Raw genomic sequence first — 12,326 nt, 5'->3', positions numbered from 1 at the left:
ATGATGATGATGATACACGAGAGAATGAAGAAATGGAAAGAAGTAGTGTCTAGACAGAGAGGGGGATAGAGGGAAGCCAAATGGGGAAAAGTGAGTATGATGTTTTGGTTTAAAAAAAAATAAAAAATATGGACCAGATGTAAAGAATGGAAATAAGAAACCTTTTCTTTTTTTCTTCTGATGCATGAGCTGTAAACTCTTAACTCTGGGCGGGTCTGTCCAGACTCGGGGCCCGTCCCCCCCTTGCTTGAAACAGCCCTTTCTTTGTCTCCTCTCCCCACTTCCTGTTTCATCTGGAACCAATTTCCCCCTCGTGCCTTGTCCCCAGGGGGATCACTCTCCTTGGTGCGCCGCGCTTACAGTGGGAATGGGCAGGCTTACATCGAACGACATACTGACCGCGTGGCGAGCTGCTGGTGCTCGATGCAGCGCATATGGAAATGCAGTAAAGGAGGCCCGTTCAGAGCAGAATTTAAAGTCCACAAAGCCCCAGGCGATGTCGGTGGGAATGACAAAACTCTTTCCTTTTTTGAATTAAATAAAGAAAAGAAAAAAACAACCCACCACACTGCAGTGTGTTTCAAAAAAGGCCTGAAGTGACGATGCGGTTTAAAACTGGAGCTGCACTACTTATTTATTCTTTAAATGGTGGTAATTTAGCCATATGAGAAAAAAAAAAATTACACCCAACTACTGGTGATTAATGACGTAAATGTGCATTCTCATCACACTCCCAGTCAAAGTAAGGGTGTAGGCACTGCACTACCAAGGAGGACAACTGGAATGCCACTGAAATCCAAACCAAAATTACCCGTGACCATCAAATTGCAGAGTCGCTGCTGGTTCTACTTTGGGAAGAAAAAAAAAGCGAGAGAGAAAGAGAAAGAGGAGGAGAAGAAGAACAGAAGGAGGGGAGAAGAGGGGGAGGAAGTTTAGCAACATCTGGAATCAATCTGTCTGCAAGAGAGGAGGGACTGGAAGAGACGGATGGGGAGGAAAGAAAGAAGCAGAAGAAGAAGAAAAGAACCAGATGAAAATAAGGACAGACACACAGGAGAAAGAGGAATGTGGGTAATAAGAGAGCCAAAGCCAAGAAAGGGGAGAGAAATAAAGCAGTAAAGTATTCGCAAAATGGAGACAATGAGTCATAAGTGAAGAATGCCATGTGATTTATATTTTCTTAAAGCAGGGTGGGGGAAGGAGCTTGAGGGGTTGAATTTGATACCAAGTTTTTACAGACTCGTTTACCTACCCCCACACAAACCCAGGCACACACAAGCACACACTGCCTTTGCCATATGGCTTTACATCACATGGCTGCTGAAAGGTATACAAAAGTTTATTCCCGACAGCTTTTTATAAAATAAATAAAAATGAACGCAGCTGTGCTGCTTCGCTCGGTCTGAGCCCGTGCAGGTTCAGAGCTGTGCTTTCATGCCTCACTTCTGTAACTTTCCATTAAGTTAATTCCATATAGTTTGCGAGCGAGGAGGAGCCTTTGAAGGCGCCGGCCAGCTGACTGTGGAGGGCTTCAGTCTGCGCTGGCAGGGATCAGCAAAAGCACAGAAAAACCAGTCACACGCTCATAAACACTGACTCGACAGAGGGTAAAAACTAAAGGGCGTCTCTCTTGTTTATTTTCTCTCTCTCTCTGTCTCTGTCTTGCTATTTTAAGAGGAGAAGGAAAGAAGTTGGGAAGTTGCTGGAGCAAATGGGTAGAAGCAAGGGAAAAAAGTGGAGCAGCAGTGGTGAAGGAAGACAAAATGACATGAGGTCAACAGATGGTGAGAGGGGAGGGAGACTAAGGGAGGAGGGGAGACGGTAATTAGGCAGGCCGCTGCAGGCTTCCAGCGGTCCCAAACAGAACAGCCCGAGGAGGTGGCTTTGTGGTCTCATATCACCAAATGTTAGGGGGGGGAAAATAAAAAACACACCTGCTCCCTCCAAATCATCATGAAAAAGACTTTTTTGATATATCTGCTGCTGCATGCCTATGTCTGAGGTGTGGCAAAATAATCTAGGAGGGGTGATTTGACAAATGTCAAATCACAGCTATGCTAACATCTGATCAGCTCCACCACCAGCTCTATCAAGTCAACAAAACCCAACCGTGGAGGAGGAAACGTAGACACCAGCGTACCGTATTATAGCTATGGAGAAAAGTGCAGAAGAGCCACAAAGTGATGGATATGGTGGACTCGAGACGGGTGTATTAAAGCCGAGAGACGACGCTCAGAATGACAAATGCATTGGAGGTAGTCAATATGTGAGGACATAAGGACAAAGACCGAGAGGAAGCGCAGAAAGACAAGATGAAACACAAGCTTTCCCGAGAACTGAAGGCTCATTTATCACAACAGCATCTTTTTCACTTTACAGACCAAACTGTGCCCACACAATGGCACCGCTACAACTACCCGAGTTTCTCTCTTTTAAGCGATGTATTTTCTAAAAGAGTAGGAGTCTTCAACACCTCTGATGTGAACTGGACACATTTTTTTTTTTTTTTTTGGTGATGGTGGTGGTTCCGACTTTAATAAAATATAAAGCTCGAGGGCACTTCACTGGGTGGATTTATTGATGACTGTTTCCTCTGTACCGACTGTGTGGATTTGCTAATAAAAACAGATGACCTAGGAATTGGGAATTATGCAGGTCCCCGTACGTCTCCGCATGAAGGTTCCTGCACAAGAAAGCACTCATCTATAGCTGGACCACATTGTTATTTCACTGAGTTATATTATCTGTTTGCCCATCTGTCGATAAACCTGTCCTAATCTTGTAAACGAGATCACACCTGCTCACTTAAACTCAAGGAGAAACCAGTCAGATTTGGGTGGTTAAAGTTTAAGAAAGCATCTGCAAACTTTACCACCACATTTTTGACCAAAGAAAAATCTTATCATTATTTGGTACTCATTACAATACTATAAAGAATTCCAGTCCTTGTTTCAATTATAAAACTGTCTAAATAAGAAACATAAAATGCAACTACTAAAAAGTGGAGGAAGAAAAATTCAATTAGCATGTTTAAGCCTCCTTTGAAACAGAGCAGCTCTAAAGCTCTGCAGGCCAGCTTTGAGTCAGCTTTCAAAACCAGACTGAGAACGTATGATTCATTATCCTGTTTTTATGCAAATGAATCACAAAAGTGGGCTACCTTGATAACAAACAAAACATTTAGGAGCCTCAAAGTTTTAAGAATAGCAAAAGTTAAGCGAGAGAGGCCAGTTTCAGTTTAATTTTGGCTAAAGACCAGCCACAGTTTGAGTATACCGGTAAGCTATTCTATTCTATTCTAAGCCAGCAGCGTTGGTGGTGAAAACAAACAAATCTGTGCACATACTGTTAAATTCTCCATTTTCCTCTTCAACTTTTCTTTTTTTGGATTTGGAATCCATAAGTAGGGGGGGCTCAGGACTTTTCATGTAAGTGTATAGACCCATGCTAACTACTCAAGACTACCTTTTTTTTTTTTTTTTAAATTACAAAAAAGTCTGGCCCTTTGGAAGTGAAATATAAAGAAATGGCCCAAGACCTTTGCACAGTATCAAGAACACGTGAAAGAAATTTCACTACATCTAGAACAAGCGTCACCTTTGAACTCAAGGATGAAGCGATTTAATTTTACCGCTCAATGGTTCTACACCCCTGTATCTCACAACTGTTTGTCCATTCATTCCAAATAATGTAGAGATTACAATCAAACATCTATTAGGTCAAAATGGTGATGTTTAAAATAACCTTCTAAAGGCATTTACAATTTATTTGAAAAGGTCACGTGTCAAGTTTGGACAGACAAGGCAGTTGTGTAACTATCTAAATATTGCAAGTGCCAAAAGTGTTTACTGGACAAATGTCCAGTTAGTGATTTAACAGATGTGAACTCTTTGTTGCCTTTATCACAAAGTAAAGCCGAGAATTTAAAAAAGATTTGATGAATGTTGTAAATAACACAACACAATAGCAAAAGGATCCAACTGTTAATGTGGCACAACTTCAAAGGTCAAACTGTAAATTAACTGGTACTGGACTAAGCCACCAAGTTAAACGCAATTCATAAATTCCACCAATAACCTGCACAGGTTGCTTCACTCTTCTCTGTCAGATCTAATTATTGTTTCAGTCTGCCGAGGCAGAGCTCTTAGTGCACTGTGGACATGCTTTATGCTGTAAGGCCTCATTAATAAAAGCTTTAAAAGAACTAAATAAAAATCAAAGAAATACAAAACTATCGCAGTGCATTCAGCTGAAGTTGGGAAAACTCACATAGCAAACCAGGGTATCATTCATAGACAGCTGTGATGGGTATTGTGGCAGCACATCGCAGATGACCCCCATGTAAGGGAAGCACTGAATTGACATTTGGCTGTATGTGTGGGAGGAGATGGGAGCACATGTGACAGTTTGGGGGCAGCCTTGGGGAGGAGCTATGCTGGGTGGGGGAGCAGTGGCATGATGACTATAAAGGGAGTGCTAGCATGAAAGTGCCATGTGAAGGAGCTGAAACCAGGAAATCAAGTGAGAGACAAAGGGATCTCAAACCTATTCTGATCTCTTTATGAATGGTGGCGTCTAGAGCAGGGCGATATGGCCAAAAATATTTATCACGATATATATTTGAAAATTTGCGATAACGATATAACCGACGATATAATTGATGCGAGACAAAATACAACTCCACAACATTACTAGCGCAAAAAGACAACCTTCCATTTATTTTCACTTAAACAAGAAGCTGGTTTTTATGTACATTAAAGCTTTATAAAAATGTAACAGTGCAAATGCAAATTCCTTGCTGAAAGTTTAACCAAAAGGCATTTCCAGTAGAAATGGGCTGACATATCCTGAGCATAACCATGTATAATATCCACTGAAGTTAAAAAGAGGTGCTTTGCAACATTAAACTGCAGTGTGCAGTACGTATTTTTCGCACCATAAGGTGCACGGGATTATAAGGCACATTAAGCGAAACAAAGCAGTCAGATAAATCAAACTTTATTAAACTCATTCTTCTTGCTTCCTCCACTTCTGTACCATTGATTCCTTAATGTTGAATTCTCTGGCAGCTGCTCTATTCCCATGTTGTTGCAGTATATTAATGACTAACCTCGTATTGTGGATGGATTATCTCAGTTGTTCTCCTGACTGAAGTTTGGTCCGTTTACAGTATCCTGCCATGCGATTGCATTTGTCTCTAACCATGAAGAACCTTCACGTTAACTTTTATAAGTGGAAAAGTGTTAGTGTTCGTCCTCCAGCTTCACTGTTTATGTTATGCTAACATAGCTGTGTCGCTAGCGATCACGTAGCACATCATTATATACCAGCTAGCCCAACTTCAGTAACCCTACAAACGTCACTGCTGTTTAGTTTCCTGTCTTCATTTATGTTGGAAGTGATAGCAGAGCTGTAAGTTTGATTTTTTTCAGAAATCTCTCCGTCAGAACATGCTATATCATGCTTAGGTAACTAGCGAAACTAGCGAGCTAACTTCCGCTAGCTTCCTGCTAACTTCTAACTCCGTTAAATGTAATAACTTTTGTTTTCATGGATGCCTGGAAGTTAAACTTTATAGTTACACCTGGTAAAGCAGCAATGCTGATCGTTTTATTAAAGATGAAAGAATTTAGACAGTTTTTAACTCTAAGTGATGCTGCAGTGTTGTTTGACCTGAAGAACACAGAGTTTAGGACCCAGATTACTCCCAGATTTAAGAGCATCTTAGTCCGACAAATATGACAATAACAACGGCCGCTTGCATGTTCTGCAAAAAAATGTGCTTTGTTGTGTATCTGATGGACAAACACCAAACCAGTTCCACATCACTGAAGTTGCACCATTTTTACAAACCAATTCTGGTTCATCTGTTTCACTCAACAATCGGCCATGTGCGTATGAAAACAAAGGCACTGCGCATGCGCGTTTTACTCCCATTCTATCGCGATATTTCATTTTCCTATCGTTGCCTAACATTATACCGGTATTACCGTGAACGGTATAATATGGCCCAGCCCTAGTGGCGTCCTTCTTTTGTCTGCTGTCGATGCTTGGGTAATAATGCTGTTGCGTAGTGAGCTGAGCTGAACACAAGAAGGGAGGGAGAAAAGAGGAGTTGAGCAACTGCATATGGGGAATTTTAGCTTATCGTTGCTGGTTCAAAAGTCAAGGGTGAGTCCACTGTGCTGTGGCTCAAAGTTTAACAGCAATCATTAACAGCTGCACAGCACATAATGCGAGACCAGGTTGGGACTGTGTGACCCTCTGCAACACATGTTAGCACATTAGTATGTGCCGAACACACAACTGGTCCCACACCTCCCCGTCCTCCTAACACTTTCCACTTCTGGGGATATTTCTTCTTAGCATAATGGCAGCTGCTGACTTCTGGCTGCTTGTGACTAATGATTTTTTTCATTATCAGTGAATCTGAGTGTTACTGTTATCTCAAGTCATCTTTTAAGGCTTTAATAGTCTTAAAATTGAAAAATGTGCATCGCAGCTAAACAAAAACCCTCTGTCCCTTTCAGTTTACAATAATGTATGGAGGAGAAAGGCAGTTAATCAACCCAATTGGGGAGGATGGAAAAAAAGAAAAAACTACTGATAAATCATGATCAAACAAAAATGCAGATTAATCTTCTCTTCACTTATTACTTGCCAACAAATCATTTTGTTTCTTCCATACAGGGTTTCCTGTTACCTCACTGACACTTTTCCCTGTCTTTGCATTTCTTTTTTCATCACTTTTACTAACCACTAATTAGTCTAGCTGTGCCAGTCAAACGAAGTCAGTGTTAAATCCAGGGATTACGCTCACGTGCAAACACGCAGGGATGAACAGTTATTACACACTTTGGGGATGCATGCACAGAGGGTGTCTTAGTAGTGCCTGCAGAGTGTATGCAACAAAATTGAGGGCATGCAGATGTGCACATGGAGCCTCGTGTTTACCACATTATGACAACAATGCAATCACATGGACCCAGGCAGACCTTTGGATACATGCAACACACATGTAACTTGGCAACACTTATAATTGATTTTAATAGCTAAAGGATTTGGGGTTGATCAGCTTTTACACATCTCACTGGGGAATGCCTCAGCTGGAAAATTTTGCTGTAGCTACGTCACAACCACAAACCCCTCCATAACCTACAGCATAATCTGAAGCGTACCTGCCCAGAAATGTCACTATAGGTTGGATTGGCCCATTATTGTGATTGGCCTGTTCAGCACAATTGATTCATCGTGTGCATTTTCGACTCGTCTTTTGCTGCAGTTGATGAATTTTTCAGCGAGAAAATGACAATCATCCTCTCACTATAAGGAATAATAATCATAACACATCATAATATATGGACTCACAAATGTCAGCAAAGGAAAGAAGATCACCAAAACTATTGGAATGGACATGAGGGAAATACACAAAGACCAATATTTTTGCCTATGATGCACAAAAAAAGAAAAAGAAAAACAACAAGCACGGGGACTCTGGAGGGAATAAAGTCCACAACCACACTTTAAACACATAATGAACCAACACAAGCATAAATGCGAGCAACAACGTTAGCCACTTACATGGTTTACGTTGTAGGTTTGACAAAGACCCCCCGCAGCAGTCTAACGCAGGTCTTACAGTAAGCTCCAATCAAAACTCCTCACACATGCAGAGAGAAGCACAGAAACTACCGCCGGCAGAAATAACAGACGCAGTAAAATTTTACACTGCACTAAAATGAAACAAGGGCATATAAACTATTTAAACAAATTGTTAAATGTTCAGTTTTACATATTTTTAAAATATTTATGCATTTTTATTGTTTTTGTCATGTGGCTTTGAGGGCCTAAGGGGAAAAAAAGGAGGTGCAATTACGGTGGGTACATGTAATATTGTTGTGATATCCAAGGTTCATGAGACTTTAAAGTTCTTGTTGCAATTTACTTTCTTGCCTGGGCTGCGGGGGTATTCTTTAACGTCTCTTTTCTCAGGCAACCATCAGCTCTCATGTTTGCAGCACAATAAGTTCTGAAGCTGCTCAGCAGACTAAACTTTAACTTCACTTGTTCCACGAGAAGTAATGATTCTCAGTGCTATGGATGCTGCTTGTGGTGAACACTATGAATTAAAAAAAAAAAAACGTGCGCTATCGGTGATAATCTTTTTCAGTGATCTGTTCATACATACCGCCCACACCCCCCACCCTAACTCCACCCTGGCCCCATTAAAGCGATCGCTCTGGTTAATGCCCTCTCCTAAATGAGCTTTGATCTCGTTAGCGCGACACAAAGCCTCTTTACTGCCAACGATAGGACAAATCGGCTCTCCGAGAAACGCGGAAAGAGGGAGAGTTGGATACTGTACTCCCACTACCTCAGCGCAGACAACAGTGCTGCCTCAAGGGGAAGCATCAATAAGACCAACAGAGCGTACCAAACATACAAAGAAAGAGCGCATAGGGGGAGATGAAGCGGAGGGGAAAGGGGGGAAAAGGAGAGAGGAAAATAAGACAACACAGCTGGGAAAAAGAAATGGATATTCCACCGATTTGAGTGATGGGAGACGGGCTGAGAAATGAAGACATTATCAAAGATGGCAGTGGGGGAGATAGATGGGGCGGCACAGAGGAAAGAGTGAATCCGGGGGGGGCTTGCCTCAGTGGCACGCTGAAAGCCTGTGAACCAGGAGTCAATTAGCAATCTGGAAATATGCCTGGGGGGAGGCAGGAGGGGGACAAATCAGAGGACAGATAAGGGTGGGGGTGGGAAGGGGTGCAGTTTGTATGAGGTGGAGCGGGGGAGGAGAGCAGCAACAACAAAAGAGGGGAGGCTGCACTCTCGTTTATTATTACAGTCCTGATTTGCAGTCAGCCTGGAAGGTCAGAAGTATACCAGCTCGAGCTCACTGCAGGAGCCCTACAGTAATTGCTGGGTGCATTTAGTTCAAGGAACATCCACTGGAGTCATCATCTCCATCGCGAGCAGCCATGCAGCGCCCGAGAGCTACTCGATACATCCCCTCAATGTCATTTTCCGATTTATTTATCCTTTGCATAAAGTGTCACTGAGCTGATTATCGTCATTCAGGCCCTGTCCTCATGCTTATCTCTCCCACAACTGATGGTGTCATGCCTGCCATCCATCACTTCCCTCGCATACTTTATCATGCCGCCTGATGGATGCAAACTAACCGCTCAGATTTTCACTCTGCCATCAGTCTCCTTTATCCCACCTCCCCACCCCCACCCCAAAATCCCCACATCTATCCATCTATCAGTCCCCAGTCACACCTCTCTCTCTCTCCTCTAATCCACTCGCACATTGTGCCCAATTAAACCACGATCCTCGCTTTCCCCTCTTTATCCTCCACGTGCAACCTTCGGCGCACTCTCTTTCTCTTGCTGTAGCCTCATCCTCCCTTTTATTTCATTTACACGACCTCACCCCGACCCCAACAATCAATACAACCGATGGGCAGCGAGAATCCACCACATGCCGCCCTGCTCATTGTCACATCATCTTTGCCAGCGGGCTATAACCTTTTCCCATCATCAACATCCATCCTCTGTGAGGCTCACTGAGCATCACAGCATCACACTTGGACCTTTCTGTCTTTGCAGCGGGTCAGCTGCACAGCCCATTGAAGCATTTTACCAGTTTCCCCAGGATTCAATTACCTGCAGACGACCTCAAGTCGTGTCCGCCTGCCCTTCGACTACCGTTAGAGCAGTTTCCCTGGTCTTTGAAAAAGAAAAAAAAAAAAAACAAAACCCACCAGATGTCAGCTGAAATTTTTCTCTTGTACTATTGCATTACAGGGGCACTTCAAAGCATGTGTGTGTAGGTGTAGGAATGATGCGTGCTGTGTGTTTGCAAGAGAGAAATAAATAGCAAGAGATCCAGGCAGAACAAGTGAGAGGTGCACCCTGCGCCTCGGCAGTTCTCTAGTTTACTGTAACGTACACAGGTTGGTCCGGGGAGGCAGGAATGGACGCTGATGCTTTGCTGTCTCAGCAGTCGAGTCATAAAAGCAAGGGAAGACCCGTGTTAAGGAGGGGCCCCCAGAGACCCTTCGCTCCTTCAAGCTCAAAAAAAAAAAAAAGGCTCTGTTCTTTGTCTTTCTCTGTGGTGACCCCTCCCCCAATCCTTGTCTGCCTCTCTCTTTTAACACCTAGCGACAATCATGGGGGGCACGGAGCCATTAAATGCCCTGCATGTGTGTGTCAGGATTTCTGAAGACTCACTGACAAATTATCCGCACAGTTCAAAGTAATTTCATCCACATAAGTATAAAAATACAAAATCCCTCGCAACATGTGACAAAGCACTGGTTTACCTTCTGTGAGGCAGGCATGATGAATGGCTCTGATCTTTGCCGTGGTGTCTGGGACTGTCATAGCAATGGAGCCTGGATCATATTACCTTTGTCTGGTTTGGTAAGAGCAGCACCAAGAGGAACAAACAGCAAGCCTCGATAATCACAGCAAGCAACGCGTTTACTACTGAGACACTTTTCCTGCGTTTCGCTTGTTATAATTAAAGGATTTGCTGTTGCAACGATGCATGATTATCAAGAGGGGAAAATGCGCGCGTGGAGGGGGGGCTGTCAAAAACATCATCCTTCCTAGCTGATGCTTAGAAGCAAACAGAAAAAACAGCGAAGAAGGAAAAGGAGGGCGGATGATACTGAGTTCAGTGAGCAGCATTTGTAACAGATGGAAACAAAAAAGACACAGATGTGAGAAACATATCTTTTGTGTTTACACTGCATTCATACCTGGCCAATGTCACCGACAACACTCCCGATCCCGTCTATCCTTGGTCTTTTGCACTCCGCCCCGGACAAGTCAGTGAGGGCAGCGGCAGTCTGAGCGTCGGGCTCCGGATCTCCTCTCTTCATCCCTCGGACCACGGCTGGACCCCCGGCCGCGTTTGCATGGGGTCCGGCTGCTGTATCAATGTCCCTTTCCCGGTCCATTATTCCCCGACTAACGGGTAGCATAATAGATGCAACGTCGGTCGACATTAACATTGGACGGGAGACAGTCACCAGTCAAAAGTCTCTTTGGCTTTTTCTTTTCTTTTGTTACCTTTGCCTTCTCCTTTTGGTTTGTCCACGGCTCGATATTCACAATGGATTTGGCTTTTCCCAGACAGATAATATTGAACGGATTTTCATCAATATACACAAGCTTGCACTGTTTATTGTCTAACTTAGCCTTAGCTATGCGAGACACCCCTTTAAAACCATGGCAGAATCCAACACAAAGCACATTAAGTACAGTTGTCCCTCTCTTTCTTTTTTCCCCCTGAAAAAAGAAAAACGACGACAGTGTCCTATTTTAATAAAGATCACACGTCCGACTCTCGGATGCCTGACAAGCTAATTAGCTAGCTAACATCGGCTAGCCTGCTAGCATTACATTCCGCTAGCTCTCTTTATAAATGTGGCTCGGAGAGCACACTCTCGCTGCCAAGAATAGAAAATGTTGGAAATTAGCTTCGCGTAATACTACTCCTTCTGCGGGGCCAGCCAGTCACCCTCTCCTCTCGCCCCTAAACGCGTGGGGATTTTTTCTTTTGCAGTGAACTCCTCTGTGGTTCCTACCAGCTTTCCCCTTGAATTCTCTCCCTTCTTGTCCGTTCCCTCGCCTCGGTCTGCTGTGGATGAGTCTTGGCGTGCGTACCTTGGCTACCGACGAACACGATTTCCTCTGGTCTCAGTCCCAGTTGGTGTAACTCGTAGTGTGTAGGGAGCCCGAGTGCGCTGATCTGCGGTCAGATTTGCCCGTGAACACCGGGCTCGCGGACAGGGGGAGTGAGGTAAGGCGGGCTGGTCTGAGGTCTGCCTTTCCTCGGTCTCCTTCTCCTCCTTTTTTCCCTCCTGATCCCACCACCTCAGAGCTCCCTCCTCCTCAACCCTCAGTTATTTATTTATTTTTTCCCAGTTAATATAAAAATTGCACTATTTTGCAGGTCGTGACGATGCCCAAAAATTATTATTTTTTGCGCCTAAAATTACCTAAAATGTTAAGCAGAAAATAAATAATAATAATAATGAATAATAGTAAAATATATAAATATTAATGAAATATCTCAAAAACACAAAAGCCACATTTTGCTTTTGAACAACATATGATTATTATTATTTTTATTTATTTATTTAGTTCGTTATTTTTATTGGGAGTCAGCTACTCCCATTGTAACAGTTTTGTAGCAAAATACGCCTCCAACATTTGCAAAAAGGAAACCTACATAACCACATAAATGAAAACACGCAGCTAATAGCCAAAGGCCTAAAGTACTTAAATAAAATGGGAGGGGGG

At 43.2% G+C, this 12,326-nt stretch overlaps 1 protein-coding gene across 9 annotated transcripts in view; it reads right to left on the bottom strand.

The window, feature by feature from the left end:
* Window positions 1-11,849, bottom strand: part of LOC101471904 (RNA binding protein fox-1 homolog 2) — a 55,432-nt gene extending 43,583 nt beyond the window's left edge. For 3 of the 9 annotated variants that reach the window (XM_076882972.1, XM_076882971.1, XM_012922355.4), the window contains exon 1: window positions 10,778-11,848. In XM_076882972.1, the coding sequence (XP_076739087.1) occupies window positions 10,778-11,032 (255 nt within the window). In that variant the 5' untranslated portion in view covers window positions 11,033-11,848. Of the gene's footprint in view, window positions 1-10,336; window positions 10,370-10,777 lie in introns of those variants that run through there. The other 6 variants (XR_013098289.1, XM_012922352.4, XM_076882974.1 and 3 more) reach the window with 5 other exon arrangements.
* Window positions 11,850-12,326: the final 477 nt, after the last annotated feature.

The sequence above is a fragment of the Maylandia zebra genome, linkage group LG4 (genome assembly GCF_041146795.1).
Source record: "Maylandia zebra isolate NMK-2024a linkage group LG4, Mzebra_GT3a, whole genome shotgun sequence".
NCBI lineage: Eukaryota > Metazoa > Chordata > Actinopteri > Cichliformes > Cichlidae > Maylandia > Maylandia zebra.
This window is presented reverse-complemented; position numbering and strand designations above follow the sequence as displayed.